Source organism: Lissotriton vulgaris, chromosome 7 (assembly GCF_964263255.1).
Source record: "Lissotriton vulgaris chromosome 7, aLisVul1.2, whole genome shotgun sequence".
NCBI lineage: Eukaryota > Metazoa > Chordata > Amphibia > Caudata > Salamandridae > Lissotriton > Lissotriton vulgaris.
This window is the reverse complement of record NC_141695.1, coordinates 1,605,168,245-1,605,187,095: the sequence shown is the minus strand read 5'-3', so window position 1 is coordinate 1,605,187,095 and position 18,851 is coordinate 1,605,168,245. Positions and strand designations below refer to the sequence as shown.

The 18,851-nt window shown below is 47.0% G+C and overlaps 1 protein-coding gene across 1 annotated transcript in view; it reads right to left on the bottom strand.

Moving 5' to 3' along the window:
• Positions 1–18,851, bottom strand: part of VAPB (VAMP associated protein B and C) — a 164,582-nt gene that overhangs the window by 64,376 nt on the left and 81,355 nt on the right. The window contains exon 3 of the mRNA XM_086932525.1: positions 13,846–13,949. Coding sequence (XP_086788651.1) covers positions 13,846–13,949 — 104 coding nt within the window. The remainder of the gene's footprint in view (positions 1–13,845; positions 13,950–18,851) is intronic.

The following is an 18,851-nucleotide window of genomic DNA, read 5'->3' as shown; positions in this document are numbered from 1 at the left end:
GATCCGAGATTTGAAAAGCTGTAAACCGGGAGCCGGACTCCGGACCCGCCGCCACCCTCAGCCATCGTCACAAGTCGCCGCTACAGTCCACAGCGGAGAACGGAGGCGGTGAGAACGAGGAGAAACGCGGCGGTGGCAGCATGCGGAATGCAGGGATGCGGTAAGCGGAGACCTGCACCTTTACTGCACTGCGCCGCACCGGACTGTACCGCACTGCCACAAATCACCGCGCCAATTGCCAATTGCCATATTTACTCGCGCCCCCCCCCCCCCCCCCCCCCCCCCTCCGGGCGTCAAGCGAAAGATAGCCAGCTGTGAAGCAGCAGCAAACAGCGGCCAAACAGCCACAAGTGAGTGAAGCACAAGTGCAGCAGCAAGTAAGCGTGCAGCCTACCAACCAACCAATTTAAAGCGGTCAAGCGGCCAAGGCAAAAATCAGCTAGGCGCTAGGCGTGAGGCCCCTTCTTGTAGCCGGCGGACCCCGCTGAAAAGCGGGAGGCAAGAAGCAAGAGGCGACGCCAAGAAGAGCAACGCAGCCCCCCCCCACCGCCTGTACCCTCCTGAGCGGACTTTGCCCAGGTTCTCGCCTGGGGCCTTGGGCATCAGGTGGGAATGCAGTTGAGGCCCAGGACTGCCTCCAGAGGCCAGGCACAGGGCTCATAGGACTCACAGGACTCACAACTCCTCCTAACTCCCCCACAGGGCCAGGAGGCTAGGGGACCAGCGCCCCCTGTGTCGACGGGTCAGGAGCCAGGAGCACGGCGAGAGTGTAGCACCGTGCACTCAGCAGCACCAGCAGCACCAATCAGCTCTGAGCCCAGAGTCAGAGTCAGACCCCCAAACATCAACGCCAAAACTACAACTAGCATCTAGCATTCGCCCACCAGTACAAGCACCGGTTTTGTAGCAGCATCAGAGGGGGCCAGAGCTCCTTATCCAGCACAAGATTCTAGGAGACTCGTACAGACTAGGAGACCCTACAGACTCCCACAGACTCCATTTTTCACGTGGCTTCCTCCAATCGAGTAGCAGTAACCCAGGACCCGGCAAATCACCTAAGCCAACCCTAAAATGAGGACCAGAAACTCTACTCGAATCCAACCCCAGGAGAAGCCCCGGCCGCACAGCTCTGCCAAGAGATGGAAGGCGAAGCTATTTTACCCTCCAGTATTAGAGCTAGGGGGACATTACCAAGGCCTAGGGCCCTGGGATGAGGAACATGCAGGGGGAGCGGGAGCGACTGGATCAACTCCAACCCTCCCGGGACAACACATCGATTTCAACGTGGAACTGCCGGCTCCTTCCCTCCCAGCCCACCCCCCAACTGACATCAGGGGGAAGCCTTCTAGTACCCCGAACCCAAACATGCACAAGCCCAGGCTCAGCATTAACCCTTTCGATGCTCATGACGAACTCAGCTCGTCATGATGCACAGTTGAGCTGTGCTGATGACGAGCTGAGCTCGTCATTAAACAACCAAAATAATCAAAAGTCAGCACAGGAGGGGAAAACGCCTAGCAGCCAAGGTGTTAAAGACCGCTCAAACTGTTCCGCTAGGAACAGAGACATAAGAAGTTTTTTGAACTCCAAAACATCCTCCACCCCCACTTGTCCCAGGACTTCGGACAGTTTGCTCACTACCAAAGTAACAGAGGAAGAAGAGTTGAACTTAACACTTGCAAGCCCTCTGGCAAACAGGATACCCCTCTCACCGACAATACTTACCCTCCAGAGTGGCATGCGCCCCAAACCTTCGATACTGGACATGGTGGCACTCGGGCCCACCCAACCAAACATCATAGCCCAGACTCTTCCCCCTTCAGCGGACTGCCAGCGGAGCAGTCCTTCTGCAGCTACAGCGAGTATATATGTCACTTCAGACAGTTCCCACGCCGACAAGAGAGGAGGCACAACTCCCCCCACCATACCAATGCACACAGACTTGTTCTATGACTCCCTGCCCATTGAGGAAGGTGTAGCCCGTCAATTATTCGACAGGACCCCAAAACATCTACTGAACCTACCTAGATCGGGCCTCCAAGAAAATGATAAAACAGCCCCATCCCCGCCCTCTGATAGCGGCCTTGTAAACACTAACCATCTATCATCAATCAGTGAAGCCCTTGTCTCAATGACCGGAGCAGCGATAACGCACGCGGACAAGCTTGATGTGCAGATCAACATCCTACAAATAGTGGCAAATCTGATATCGAGGATAGACTCAAAACTGGACAACTTGAATGCCCTGATACGCAGAGCGCAGGACAGCACACAATTCAAACAAGAGTCATGCAGTTGCAGCCCGATTCTGCACAGTCTAGAAAAACTTCCAAATATTATGACCACTCTAATAGAGGACCTCAAGGGTGAAGTAAATAAAAAAAACGGTCTAAAGAGCATGCCTTCAATCACACAGGGTCCCTCCCTGGCACACTCCACGGATAACAGCCCGGCCATTCCCTGCCCAAGTAGCTCGGAAAAGCCAGTACCCTTGGCCTCGCCCTCTGCTGGCGGCACAAGACTAACCCTGACAAAGGCTGAAAGTCAGGCCCACCAACTAACCTTCAAGCCGTCCAGCCCAGAGTCACAAAACCTGTCAAGGAAAAACAAGAAAAAATTAAGAAAACAACAAGGAGAAGAAAAATAATGCATAGGCCACCAGCGTTATTCACAATTGGTTACGACCTAATAAGCAGCCTCCTGACAACATCTACCCTGGCAGCCCCCATGCATACAGCAGAAATCACAGGACCATCGACCGAAAACCTACACATCTTTACTTTAGCTCAGGATCCAAGCTTGCTAGCTCCGCCCGTGGCTTCTCAATCCGCGACAGCGCCAATAACACAAAAACATGCGCATGAATCGCAGGCAAACACCCATGATGAAGCCACGCAACACCTGCAGGAGCCTCGCCAAACAAGTTTTGAGAACCCAGCGCAAACCAAGTTCACAATGAGCGAAGCAATAGCCTCCGATAACCCAAAAACTATCAATGTCACCATCGGAGACTCTCAGAGCGCCCCCTATGGGCCAACACCCTTTAAGCCGGAGCAAGCCGTCGATAGGCAATGGAGTAAGAACTGCTCCCCCAGCACAACGCCCATGGAGGCAGCTCAACCGCCAACAGGACCAAACCAGCAGACAAACTGTCACCAGCCCGGCTTGATACTAACACCTCCAACCAAAATCCAGGGCAAAATTTGGCTTAAAGAGGCCAGTCCAAGCCAAGCAAATGCAGAGGACCGGAAAATACTGTTATATCCAGAATACACCTCGCAAGGAAAATGGGACATCCTCAACCGAAGTAACCTCTTAACACTCTGCGCAAACCTGCCGGGATTGGAAGGTATAAAAACCAAAGACATCGAAACCATCTCTTTCCTGCCCCCGGACGCAGAAGAAAAAAATGAAACAACGGAATTAACTTTCACCAGACCAGACCTGGCGGAGGCACTGAGGAGCCAACAACCATTACTAGAAAGCTGGGGCATAAAGATAAAGGCAAAGCCGACCCAAAAATATCCCTTAATTTTAAAAGCATCGAACCTACACCCTAAGCCGGACAATCAGGCTCAGGGCATGGTTGACTCTACACTCACAAACGCTCCTTCCACCCATCGGCGAAAAATGGAGTCTGTCCTCCAGGGGTGCAAAGGTAGCATAAACAGCCCAATCGACGGCACCCCAATTAAGATCACAACAAACCTTACTCAAGGAAAACGATTGTGCACAACTAGGGGTCACTCATGCAACGACTGGTCCTGGCTGTCATCTGCACTAAATCCCAGTTCCTAATACAGCTCGCCCCGCAAACTTAGTTCGAACATCTCAACATGCTGCTAGCGAGCGAGAAAAAAATCTAAAGAAAAAAGAGAAATTCACCGAGAGTCTAAAAATATTAACGTGGAATGTCTCAGGACTCAAAAAGCTGCTACTAAGCCCAGCTGCAGTGAAATTCTTGGAGGAAGCAGACATTTGCACACAGGAAACCTGGCTGACCCAACCACTCTCGCTAAGAGGATATGCAGAATATAGTAAAGCGGCTAAAAAGACCAACATATTCGGAAGACCATCAGGGGGAAAGTGCGTCTATATAAAACATGCCTTGAACATAGAATTCTTGGAATTACAGAATCTACCAGACACTCTACAGGCGGGTATCCTGAAATTCCCCCACTCCACCAATACTACTAATTAACATCTACCACAATTCGCAGGAGAATACATCTAACTCACTCATACTCGCAAATCAATTAGAAACTTTACTGCTTGGCCATCCATCATTAGACTGCATTATCCTCGGTGATTTTAACATTCATAACATAGGGGTTTCAACCAAGCAAAAACACCGCGGGGGGACCGAAGCACTGAATGAATTCTTAAACTCTCACAAACTGGAGACGGCCCACACATTGCTCTTAAAGAACACCCCGGGAGCCTTGATCGGTCACACGTACAACAACCAAACGACGATCGATTAAATCATCTTAAACGATAACCTGCAAGACAAAATGATAAACTTCATGGTTCACCAACGTAATGATAGCGATCACGCAGCCCTAACAATAACCATGAACTTATTGGTGCAATCACGATATCAGCCCATGTGCATGGGGGCATCGGACGGCCAAGAATTAACAAAACTGCCCAGAAGAATAAAATGGGGACAGGTAGCCACAGCAACCTTTAACAACTGGGCAAACAGGTGGGCAGGCTGGCGATGGAGTAGACCGTACCATCTTATGGAGAAAGCTTGTCCACTGGAACATCGATCCTTCCCTGCTAAGAGCGATACAATCTCTGTATCAAAACACCTGGGTAAGAATCAAACTTTCAAACGACTCTGCAACTGTCAAGATAGACACAAATCGTGGTTTAAAACAAGGGTGCGTGTTGGCGCCCCTACTGTTCAATTTATATACAGCAGACATGGAGACAGCCCTGCTGGGGGCCACCCTAGTAACACCAAAGATCGGGGCAACCAAAATACATTTGATGCAGTATGCGGATGATCTCGTAATTCTGGACCACACAAAAACAGGACTCCAAAAGGCACTCACCGCCCTGGCAATATATAACAACAAAAACAGGCTGGTAGCAAACCCGACTAAATCAAAAATAGTCATGATTGGGCACTACCCCCCCCAAAAAAAAGAGCAAAATGGAGCCTCGGCCATTTAACCTTGGACAGTATCCAGAAATACTTATACTTAGGGGTCTCCTTCCATGAATCGGGGTCGTGCGGTACCCACTTAAAGAAAATACAGGGTAACGGTAAGTCCATCACCTTTGCCCTATGTAAACTACAAGCCCTTATACACAGTCCATCAGCAACGGCCATCCAAAGAGTCCTCAAGGCCAAGTTAATGCCGGCCCTTAACTACGCACAACAGGCGTATCCAGGCAAATTGAATAAGGAGTTGGAAAAAATCCATTGTGGGGCATACAAGAGACTGTATCACCTGCCGAAATGCACAAGAAACACTCTAATTCGCCTGGAATTCTCCCTTAACCAACAAACCCTGGAAGAGATGGCAGCCCTAAGTAAATATTATGCACTCCACGACGCCGAGGCACTCCACTACGCCGAGGCACTCCACGACGCCGAGGCACTCCACCACGCCGAGGCACTCCACCACGCCGAGGCACTCCACCACGCCGAGGCACTCCACCACGCCGAGGCACTCCACGACGTCGAGGCACTCCACGACGTCGAGGCACTCCATGACGTCGAGGCACTCCATGACGTCGAGGCACTCCATGACGTCGAGGCACTCCATGACGTCGAGGCACTCCATGACGTCGAGGCACTCCATGACGTCGAGGCACTCCATGACGTCGAGGCACTCCATGACGTCGAGGCACTCCATGACGTCGAGGCACTCCATGACGTCGAGGCACTCCATGACGTCGAGGCACTCCATGACGTCGAGGCACTCCATGACGTCGAGGCACTCCATGACGTCGACGTCGAGGCACTCCATGACGTCGACGTCGAGGCACTCCATGACGTCGACGTCGAGGCACTCCATGACGTCGACGTCGAGGCACTCCATGACGTCCAGGCACTCCACGACGGCCCCGAAGCAGACTGGAACCGCGTCATAGCTCAGACGTGCCCTTACTGGGGATAACCCCAGAGATTACAGCATGGGACTCGGTAGAGGACCTACCCTCACCCAGAGGCTGAAGATGCCTTCAAACTCCTCTGTTTGAAACCTGGAAGCCGAAGCCCCCTAGAAAAGAAGGTACAGAGAAGACAGGTGTCCAAAGACACAGGCAAGCACAGAGTACAAACCCTGTGAGCTTCAGCTTTGGCCTTCAGTTCAGCTGCAGACAAAGCACATGTCAGACTAGAAATAGTCTGAAGACAAGAAGACTGCAGAAATTCTGCCACAAAAAACACAGCAGAATGCAGATAAAGGCCAAAGACGTCGAGTGAAGCTACAAAAATCCAAAAATATCACAAAAATAGAATAGAAAAAGCTCAGAAAAGAAGAGCTAATGCTCCAGGGTCCTGCTAGCAGGAGCCGGAAAAAAGAACTGAAGGTGAAAGGGACCTGCACTGCATTCTGGGATACTGTGAGGCTTCTGGAAAGTTCTCTTAAAGGCACAGTATCCTGTTTTGAGCCACATAATGGCAGCCTATGGGGCTTGTCTGTCCACTCCTTCCTCTCTATCATTCCAGAGGGTTTTGCTGTTAAAAGCAAGGTTTTTCTCAGTGGAAAACCCTGGACAGGCTGTGCTGTTGTGGTTTTTTGTGGAATTTCTAGTTGCAGTATTGGACAGTGTAGCCTGTGGATATGGGCTGCATTATCTGTCTTTAAATTCTCTCTTAAGTGTCTATGCAGGTCTGCATGTTTTGACAGCTTAAGAGATTATTTTTGATTGCTCCGGGGTCCGCGCACATGGGCGGGACTATTCACTAGATTATGACTATACACAGAGATCCCCTACTACAGAAAGTGTGCACGGTGCGTTATCACAAACCGCTTGAACGATTACGCCCCATTCTTATTGGCCACCCGCCAGTCTCTCCTATGACGCATCGCCCAGATGGATAAACAGGAATTTCAACACTCTAAAGAACTGGGTATCTGTCACATCAAAAACAAGGTTGGAATGGGTTGTGACTCTGCAGTATCCCGGACGAGGCTGCAGCAGCGTTAAGAGAACACGCCATCTTGCGGCATTTTTGTTGCTATGACAACAAAAGAAGCTCTCTCGTCATAGCAACGAAAATTACGCAAGATGGCGTCGGACTGTCCACAGTCCGTGCGGACACACACACGCGGTCTGAAATGGATAAATGGCAACAGCAGTCATGTTTATCCATGCAGACGCGTGCACGAAAGCCCTTGCCAGAATGTATTACAAAAGGTACTCGCAATAGAGGGCGCAGCACTTGTGCTGCTTTCGCTAGGCGAGGCCTAACAGACAAGATTTTAGGCAAGGCCAAACCACCCCGTTCCTGAGAAAGAGTTAAAAGACTTGAAGATAGTCTTATATGTTGTCTGCGTATGTCGATACCTTAGTATCGTAGCCATTCATTTGAACTGGCTTTATTCCCAACGTTTGCAGCATTTCTTCAAAAGTGGGTCAATATAAATGTCTAACAGAATTGGAGCAGAAAAGAGAGAAAGGCTGGGTCCTGTCTCTGACCGGCTTGGACCACTCTTATAAACCAAACACAAGAAAATGCCGGACAGTCTGAATAAATACAAACCAATGCACACCTAGTATAATTAATTGCTAGGCGGACAAACCATTTGTGATTGATCACTTGTATTTTTATGGAAAAGTTTTTTTTGGAACGTTTTTTGGCATCAAAGGATGCACACCACATTCACAGAAGTACACAAATGCATTGAAACCAAAACACAATACATCAAATTACAATGTACACATATAACAATTGTGATTACAATAAACAACTGTGCTATGCCTCAAGATATAACGTTGTGCTGAGGCACCAATCCTGAATACAAAATGACAAGTGGACAGAAAAATGAAATACTAGCCTACTTGTTTCCACCACCACTAGATACGTGTTAATTTTGACATATGGTACAACAAAATAGGAACACACAAACAACTGAGCAGAAGTGTAGAATTTGTGCGAATTATGTTCCTATTGTGCCCTGATATTTGCAGTATCTGGGTGGAGCAGGACGCCGACGCGTTTCGAACCCATTGAATAAGTTGAGGGTTCTCCTCAGGACAAGGATTGGGGGGTCGTTGTTACTGTAAATTTAAAAAAATGGTATCAATAGGATGTTGACTACCACCTCACTGAAACTGAAACACTGTGCATAAACATATGAGTACCTTGTACTTGAAATGTCAGGAAACTCCCTGTGGGTTTTCCTGTGGGTAAGATGATATAAACCCTAATTAGTCACTTTGCCATATACAACACGTGGGCCTCCAAATGATCAAGGGAAAGTGGGCACGTACCTTGATGGATACAACACTACAAAGTGTAAGGGGTGCCGATGTACATAAAATCAGAGATTACGGGGATTATGCCTGGGGAGATAAACAACACCATATGTCAGTAACCGGACTCCAAGCGCCCTGATTAGTTTTTGCGCATGTAGCTGTCACTGCCACAAAGGTAAAAGACTCCTACCTTGTCGGGTAGACGTTCGTTACTGTGCACGAACTCGAGCGGCAGCCGCCGCTGTAGTTCGGAAACTGTGGGGACAAAAGCGGTGATCAGTAAAGGGCCGGGGAGGCGTTTACTGGCTCTCTATTGGTAACGCTGTGATGGAGCGGAACTTACTTTTTTTGTCGATTCAATCGGGCACGTCGAACACACAAGCTGCACTGGACCGGCAGCGCGAGTGAGATAGGGGCGTGTCCCGGTCTTTTTAACGCGTAATGCGTTAGCAAAAGAGTGATGGGACTTGTAGTCTGCTATGACGCGAGTGAGTAGAGGGCGTGTCCCAATGTTTTTACGCGTGATGCGTTAGTGGTAGTTTAGTAAAGCATATGGTCCGCTGAGACCCTGACACCCACAAGTGCAATGGTAAAACTAAAAAAGTTGATTCGGGAGGAGGGCAGCTGGAGCATTGTGTATCGACTGGATTATCACTCCAAGGTGTCATGTATTTATGGCAATCCGACCCCTGTATGATCATATAAGGGGAGGCGAGCGTTATGGGTACATCAATACGTTTGGGAGTGAGGATATTTATAGGCACATGAGCGACTGGCAGCAAAAGCAGACAACGAGTGCAGGCAGGCTATCTAGAGATTACTCAATTCGTTAAGATCATTCAGTCCCACCATAGCAGTGTTGAACCTCAGAATGAGGTAGGCCTCTTTCTGAGCAAGGCGGACATCGGGGTCCCCTCCAGCTCCCGGTGTATTCTTGATGTTTGAGAGAATTGTCCACTTTAGATCGTTGGATGAATGTTCTTTACGCAGAAAGTGGGATACCAGGGGCGCAGTCAAAACTTTATTGTTTATCCTAGATCTGTGCTGGATAATGCGTTGGCGCACCTCCTGGGTTGTTTTACCGATGTAAACCTTTCCACAGGGGCACGTTATAGCATATACTGCGTACTTGGTCTTGCAGTTGGTGAAATTGTTATGGCGCCAAAATTTTTGACCGTCCGTGAAGAGGGTTCCTTCTGTCGTCAAGTTGCACACTGAGCATGTGCCACATTTGCGGTGACCCATGACCGGGCCCATGTTGAAGAGGGTACCTTGTGATTCAATAACAGAATTGGAGAGCAGGGGCACCCATGCCTTGTCCCTCTAGGCACATCTATTCAGCCAAACTCTTTACCCATCATTTGGAATCTGGCATATGGGTTACAGTACGTTGCCCAAGATAGCAGCAATCAAACATGGACCAAACCCTTTTGCCCCAAAATCCCCCAATACCTTCATGACACTTGGTCAAATGCTTTTTCTGCATGGAGGAGGATCATAGCCCCGAGCCCGCCAGTTACTCCTGCAATATCAAATAGGGATATAGCACGCCCAACATGATCAGTAGTTCCCCGACCAGGTATGAAACCCTGTTGCCATGGTAATACAATATGAGCTATGATTCTCCCCAAGCGGACCACCAGGATATTACAGTAGACTAGAGGATTGGTGTCAGAGTTTGAGGGAAATAGATTGGTATGAAGCTGGATTACCCCAAGGTTTACCTTTCTTTGGAAAAATGACAATATCCGTGCCTTGCCAAGATTAAGGGGGAAACCCATTCTGCTGCACTGCTAGAAACAGGTCTCACAGAAGCAGAGATAATTCTGGCTGGAGTGCCTTGTACAATTCCAGAGGAATTTTGTCAGGGCCTGCTGCCTTTCCGGACGCCAACAGATGCAGTACAGTTAGGACTTCCTCTAGTGTGATGTCCGCTTCTAACCTCTGATTAAAAGCTGGATTGATCAGTCCCGAAATCCCCCCCCCCCCCCCCACCCCCCCCCCCCCGAACCTCTACTTCTCCACCCCAGGAATATGTCATTGGACATCCTTGTGGTATAATTCTTTTCTCCCCAAATACTCCAAGTCATTGAGATCAGTTACAAGGGACCCATCTTTCCTTTTAATTATTGCAATATTATTCCTAGCTACCTTCTGTCTTATGCGTAGTGCTATGAGACTCCCCGCCAACTCTCCTTATTCATAACTTTAATTCTTATATGCTTGAAATACTTCTGATTCTCTTGCTGTAGTAACAGTTCATCTCAGATTTTAACATTACATTTTCTGGCTGTATTTGTGCCTATTTCTGCCCCTGCCATTACTCTCTCTGTATGAGTTTTCTCCAGCGTTGCTAACCTTTCTAACAGCCGCCTGATCTCAATCTCTTGCTGCTTCCTGCTCTGTGCCACAAAGCCGATAGCCTCCCCCCCCTCAATACTACTTTGAAAGCATCCTATCAAAAGTCCATTTGGCCTGACCAGTAAAGCTCCCTTGGACTACGCAATGTCCAATACTAGGGGATTATGATCCCTCAAAAGCCATGGTAATTTCTTTATTCCTACTTTATCCAATATTCCTTTAGAAACCAATAAATAGTCTAATCTGACATTTTTGTGTGGACAAAAAAAATGTACCCTGGATCAGAGGGTTTCTTGATATCCCACACGTCCACTAAATGATGACTGGCCATAAGTGAAACCTAAGCCCTATGAACTCTGGCTTTTCTTTCTTGATATTTAGTCACCTGACTCTCCCCCACCTGCTGGTGTATATTTAAATCACCAGGAAATTATCGGAAACAAATCCTGAGCCCTAGATTTACACTCAACCTTGCCGAAATAGACCTAAAGTAATGCTCGCTTAGAAAAAAGTATTGATATGGTTCACTAAGCCGCAAGTACCTCAAAAAGGAAAAACTTCTAGGCTTGGGTTTGTTGTATTGAGATCCCAGACTCCTTTGCCATAGCACTCATGCTCAGAAAGAGGGAGGTGGCTCCCTGGAGGAAAGGGGATTTTCTGGAGGAGCCATCTCTGATGCTGCCAGTCATCAGAATCTTCACCATCCTGACACACAGCTCCCATATCACCCCTCCTCCATGTGCCTCAGTCAAAAGGAGGTAGGCAATAACGTCTTGCATACAAACCCTAGCAATTAGATGAGGGGGGCTTCACAGGTCCCATTTACTGAGGTGGATGTTAAAGACTGAGCCTGTTGGTGCTGAGCCACTCCATATTGACAATTCTGGCATCAAAGATGCTTTATGGATCAGAAGATAAAATGGCACAAGAGAATCGTTATTATATTAGCAATAGTTGCATTATTCATCCCTTAGTGTTAATCAGAACGATCTTGTATCACTTTTGCTTTTGAAATGGCAGTCTACTGTTCTCAGACTAATGTGAAATCTCATTATCTATCTTAAATAGGATATTACATGCAAGGTCATTCAAAGGGACTGCTATGAACGTACCTTCAAAGTGCCTTAAGGAAACTCCCATCACTCTTATATTGAAATGTTGGAACTTATTCTCAACTACTTGCCAGAGGCATTTGACAAAGAGGCCTTCAATTTATAAATTCGTAACCCAGCATCCTCAAAGCACTGCGAAAAAATCTGTAATTTCCAATGTTAAGCATTCACCATCTATCCCGCCCCCCCCCCACAGTGGTTCCATGTTTTTTTGCGCTTTATGCCCCTCTTCAACTTCCCTAAAACACCTTTCAAAGAAGCCAAAAATGTGGATGGAAATGCGTCTAACGCCCCTCATACACTTCCTAATGTGCAAGAATAGACCTGGTTTGTTCAAGCTGGAGTAGAGGGATTCTAAGGAACTCAGACTCAAGCTATCTCAATCTTCCTAACAGATGATATTTTGTGTGTCTTATGCATTCTGGGTCCTCTTGGCGTCCTACATTAAATCTGCTTACCAATTTTAGTCAGCATTTATATGAGTTACGGTGCATGGCTTTGTCACTTGGGCAGTGGAGACTCTTACTCGCTGGTCAATAGGTGCAGAGGCTGTTCTTGAATGCCAGGGTTGGGGGAAGCCAGCTCCTGATTGGCATTAAAGGGAAGATACTGGGAGTGAACACAAAGAATAATGGTGCTGCTTTGCCATTGAGTAGGTGAAACACATAATAAGGTAACCTGCAGGAGAAAACAAAGTAGCTATGAAATCTAGGTGGCAAGAGAATGACTTAAAACATTTGTGGGGGGAAAAGTAAATGAAAGAGCCTAAAGAATGGGGATCGATGTAGCTTAAGGCAATCAAATAGCACACCCACTCAGGAACTAAGGCAGCATTTTCTTAAGATGGAACTGGGAAAGACCAGAAAATATAGGTCACACCCAAAAGTGAGACCCAGGTGTTCGGAGGCATGGTTGGCTCAAATAGAGGCAATGGTACAGTGAAAGACACATGAGAGCAGACACTGAAATATTGGTGGGGGTGCGTAGGATAATGTCATTTGTTGAGCAGATAATCAAAGAGAAAGTACACTTGTTGACTAGCACAGGAACCACAGTTTAAAAGAAAACTGACTGGGCAAGCTGTTGCGTCTGGATTTTTCAAGCAGGCTAGTTATTTGCCAAGTATGGACTTCTGGGCTGCTGAGATTTAGAGCAGACTTATTTCCAGATTCCCTGTATTACAAGAAAAATTGGTGATCCCCAAATGCCTAAACAGAACACTTCTCCTGACTGGCATCTAGAGCAAATGCATAGAAGTTTGTGAAGAGTGGCTTTCCCCAGCCTTCCATGTGGTATATAAAGATACTGTTGTAGCAACCTGAAGGTGTTCACTGATCGTCCTTTCTGTAAAGACGGTATATAGAACGACACAGTGAAAAGTAGCTCCCAGCAACACACCAGTGATTACTCCTAATCTATTACACACAGCCTCTTGCTAGACCTGTACAATGGAACATAGAAAACTTGTATATTGTTGACTTCATCCTCAGAGACATCCCTCAGATGTTGTTCAAAAGTAATTTAAATTGTTGCATCAACATTTAAGCTGGCAGAGGTTAAGTGGTCCGCTCTTTATCTAGTGTAACTTAAAGCCTTGCTTTTCGCAGGGAGAAGGGGTGGGGGGGGGGGGGGGGGGGGGGGGTGTTCTATCTTAAAAAGTGCAGTGTTCCACGACGATCAATCATGCAATTCTGTAAAAGATGTTGAGATGCTTTATTAGAAAATCCTAATGTTAATGACTTAACAGATCATTCTATTAACCTATGAGCTGAGGGCAATTTAAGACATATAATCATGGAGAAAATGAACATGACCACTACTTGCATTTATGTTAGTTTGACTAACAGCAATAGTTGGATACCATACTATACCAGTCACAAACTAAAAGCAGTTCATTTTATATTTCAAAATCAGAGTTTATACTTACTACTGCTTCCATATCTGAAGTATCCGGCGGTGCAACCAAGGACTGTACCATGAACTTGTGTTTACTTTTCTCGTTGGGGTCATAATCGAAAGGCTGTAGCATCACTTGAGAAATAAATGTTTTGAACAGTTAGCAACTACAAAAAACTGTTTTACTTCAGAGTATTCAGCAATAATGTATTTTTACACATACAAACTAACATCTGGTAAGACTCTTGTAACTGACAACTAAACTGATTTTATTTTTTTCTGCAATGTACAGAAGCCAAAACTACTGATCTAAATCGAATTGGAAAAATCGAGGACTGCGAAAATATATCAAACTGTAGTGTTGTACCCGACGCTTCTGAATTATTCAACTAACCTGTATGAAAGGCCTTTTTATATAAGGCAATAGCAGCGCAAACTTAAACATTTCTTCCAAGGTATCACTTAAAATCAGAGAGGGGAGCAGTTTGGGGGGGCCTAGGGGGCATTTAGGGCCCAGCAGTCTGATGTGCACTTTTTCCAGCAAAAAAAATGTCTCCATGTGAAGCAGCTCGAATGAGAAGGGAATCTTAACAGGCCCACTTCCTGGTCGACAACGGGCTGGTTCGTGTAGGCAGTAAGGGAGATCGCGGACAGCACAGCAGTTGGACATTAATGTACAATGTTATGTTATGTTATGTTACAGCGTTCTTTTATAGCGCACGGCTACTCGAAAAGAGTGTCCCGGCGCTTTCCACCTGCATCTCAGAATAAAAATAACAACACAGCAAAAGAATGAGAAAAAGAACTGAAACTGAAGCAATAAGAACAGCCTAAAGATTAAAAAGCCAGGTCTTCAGGCTCTTCCTGAACTGGAACAAATTGACAGTGCTGCGCAGCGAAAGAGGAAGCGAGTTCCACAGCTGTGGGGCTTTGCAGCTGAAAGAGCGCCCTCCCGTGCGGGCCTTCCTCACCCGAGGGACCACCGCTTTGTAAAGGGATTCCGAGCGCAAGGAGCGGACTGGTCGATAGAAGGCTAGTCTCCGCCGCAGGTATCCAGCCCCTGATCCAAACAGGGCTTTGTGCATCAGAGTCAGGGATTTAAACTGGATCCGCTTCCGGACAGGCAGCCAATGTAGCGCCTGAAGCAGCCCGGAAGCTCGGGCTCGTCTACGCAGGCCAAAGATAGCCCGGGCGGCAGAGTTCTGTACCACCTGTAGGCGCTGAACTAGGTAATCAGGGAGGCCAAGGAAGAGGGCATTAGCATAATCAAGCCTCGAACCGACGAGAGCCTGCACAGTAATACGCCTGTGCTCCTCAGACAGCAGGGGCAGGAATTTACGGAGCATTTTCAAAATTCCATAACAGGTGCCAGCCAGACCCAGAATGTGTGTTCGCAGCGATAGCTGGTTGTCCAGCTTGACACCCAGGTTTTTAGCCACCAAGGAAGACTGTGCAGGAGGGCTCATGTCGGACGGCCACCAATGCTGCCACTCCGGATCGACACCGCAACCAAAAAACAGAACCTCGGACTTGCTCGAGTTGGCCCTTAGTCTGTTCCGTTGGAACCAGTCAAAGACCAATGTAAACAAACAATGGTTTGGCCACATTGGCTTCCTGGACAAAAAGGAGTCAACTCAAAAACCGTGGAGGTTTAAGTGACTGGCATGTAATGGAAGGGAGGGGATTAATCATGCTTTTAACTCTCCGCAGATGAATACAGCTGCAAATTTCTGCTTGACGTGCTGTACCTTTATGGAACAGAATGATTTTAATAAGATTAGTGTAATATATGTACAATAACTTCTTGCCGGACTCAAAACTATGTAAGATCCTTTTAGACTTTAACTTTTAGTGGATACGTTTCATTTTTATCTGCGCACCCCTTACAAACATACTCCTGTATTTGTATGCGTCAATAAGGGGCAAGACATGATAAACCCTTAAACGTCAATTTTGAAAACAAAAAACAAATTATTGTTATAAACTTAAATTTATACAACACATGCTGAGCCCACATGGAAAGCTGTTCGTTCTTTGACCCTTAAAGTATCACAGAAACTCCTGCTGATGCCATGTGTATGTAGGCGGTACAAAAGGGGGTGGTGATGGACGGAGCATCTGAACCAATCAAACACTCACACCCAGTCTACAGATCTGGGTTTAATCCATCACCGTTCTTTAGCCCACTCTGCCACCCCAGTTTAGGCATGGCCATATGCAAATCAGTCTGACCCTGTGCCTCATGGAAACAGTCAAGCCCGAACTGCCAAGCCATGCCTTCCATGGACCGGAAACAAGCTTCCGAGGACCGGTTTCTGGCATTCCATCCGTCTTCAGCCAGGCTTGCTTGAATCCAGTGGCAAAGTGAGCAAGGGACTCTGCCAACTTATGGCGAACAAAGCGTTACAAAAGGGGGTGGTGATGGACGGCTGGAATGCCAGAAACCGGTCCGAGGAAGCTTGTTTCCGGTTCCCATGAGGCACAGGGTCAGGCTGATTTACATATGGCCATGCCTGAACTGGGGAGGCAGAGTGGGCTAAAGAACAGTGATGGATTAAACCCAGATCTGTTGCCTGGGTGCGAGTGTTTGATTGGTTCAGATGCTCCGTCCATCACCAACCCCTTTTGTACCGCTTTGTTCGCCAGAAGTTGGCAGGGTATGCTCAGACGTGAGTCCCTTGCTCACTTTGCCACTGGATTCAAGCAAGCCTGGCTGAACACCGCTGGAATGCCAGAAACCGGTCCTAGGAAGCTTGTTTCCGGTCCAGGGAAGGCATGGCTTGGCAGTTCGGGCTGGACTGTTCCCATGAGGCACAGGGTCAGACTGATTTGCAAATGGGCATGTCTGAACTGGGGTGGCAGAGTGGGCTAAAGAACGGTGATGGATTAAACCCAGATCTGTTGACTGTGTGTGAGTGATTGATTTGTTCAGATGCTCCATCCATCACAACCCCCTTTTGTACCGCCATGTGTATGTAGGCAGCATAGATTAAGTACACCTACAAAACGATTGGTGACCAAAATGTAGGGGGTACTGTGGAAAAAACTCCACCCCATTTCTTGGGAGCCCCCTCCCCCCACATTAACAAGACTTTGTTTTCTAGTGTATATCTGGATTGCGTTTAACTGACTAAATTCGTAAACTGGACTTAAAACACAGCTGTCACAGATGTCTTTGTTTTTAGACTAATTTGTTGGTTTCAATAACTAACCAAGTGGAATGAGAATACTTTAATGCATCAAGTTATGGTAGATAATTTATTTACAGCTTATTGCAATTTACTGTAGTCTTATTTACGGACAAGTCAGTTACCCTTGCCGATACTCCGCTCTTGTGCAAAAGTCACTAGTGGATCTTGGAAGATACTTTAAATGCTATCTGCATTATTGGACCCAAATAAGCTCATTATGTGACCAACAACAAAAACAGGCTTTAAATGTATGAACATAAAAAAGAGCTTTACACCTGCTCGCCCTGCCTTGTAAGTATAGTTAAAAAACATTTACATGTCCGCAAACTGGACAAGTCACTTACATCTGTCCCATCTCACTTTTTCTTCATTTGTTTATTTTTCAAATACCTCTGATAAGTAAACCAGGGAGGCTGGCATCCAACTGCTAAACATGCGTAATATCAAAAGAGCACTGTTGTGAAGCGCATCATTTGCTAGCAGGGATAACAAAAATAGGCAAAGTGTCTGCCCTTTGCAGGAGCGTTTAGATATTAGTTGTTGTGAACGTTCTCTTTAGCCAGAAAAGCTGGAGGGGTCCGATGAAGAGGAGGTTCTGATAGAGAGCAAATGAGAAGAGGACCCCCTGCGACTAGTCACGAGTACCTAGGTCAGGGCACAATATTAATCAATATAACAATACCTAGGCAACTTCGGGGTCCTGCTAGGATATCAGGTACAAAAACACATTGATAAGAACACAAATTTAGTTTGCAGTGGAGCAGTGTACAGGACAGATAAACTGATATAACAATTTCATATAAGTCTGATTTATTTAACACATCATACAAAGTGTTTTTTATTTTTGTGAAACTGCAAAGTGCAAATTACATAATCAATCTATTAAAACATTAATACATAAGGTTCCTACATATATGTCACAGTTAAAAACAATTTGCACAAATAAAATTATACATTTTTAAAAAACAACCACCAAGTGGATAAATCAGGGATCTCTTTTGTACCCGATATCCTAGCAGGAACTCGAAGTTGCCTAGGTATCGTTATATTGATTAAGGTTCTGATAGGGAATCAGGTCGAACTTTGGAACATTAATGGAGAACTCCAGCATATGCAGGAGGTCGGCCGTAATCTGGAGGTGGGAGATGACTGTTTGGGGCGAGCCCACCTTCAACAACCAGTCGTCGAGATAGGGGAAGACTGAAACCCCTGATCTACACAGATGAGCTGCTACCACCACCATCACTTTCGTGAACACTCGAGGGGTACTGGTAATGACAAAGGGGAGCACAGTGAACTGAAAATGCTCCTGCTCTACTGTGAATCGTAGGTAACGCCAGTGAGCCGGCATGACAGAGATATGAAAATAAGCGTCCTGCAGGTCCAACACTACCATCCAGTCTTGCGGGTCGAGGGCCAACAAGACCTGAGCAAGTGTGAGCATCTTGAACTGCTCCTTCCGGAGAAAGCGATTGACGTTCCGAAGGTCTAAGATGGGACGCAGGCCTTTGTCCTTCTTTAGAACCAAGAAGTAGTGGGAGTAACAACCACAACCAACTTCTGGTATTGGAACGCGCTCGATGGCCCTCTTGGCCAAGAGGATCGTAACTTCCTGCTGGAGAAGTGCCAAGTGATCACCCGACAGGCTGTGATACTGTGGTGGCATGGCTGGGGGCTAGTCTCGAAGGGGAGGGAGTAACCTCTTCAGACAATTCGCAGAACCCACCCGTCCAATGTGATGGTGCGCCGGAGGTGATGGCGATTCCTGCCACCCACTGGTGTCTGGTGGGCCTAAAACACCGGACTAGGAAGGTTTTGAGGCAGTGGCAGCAGGTGGAGTGGTGGT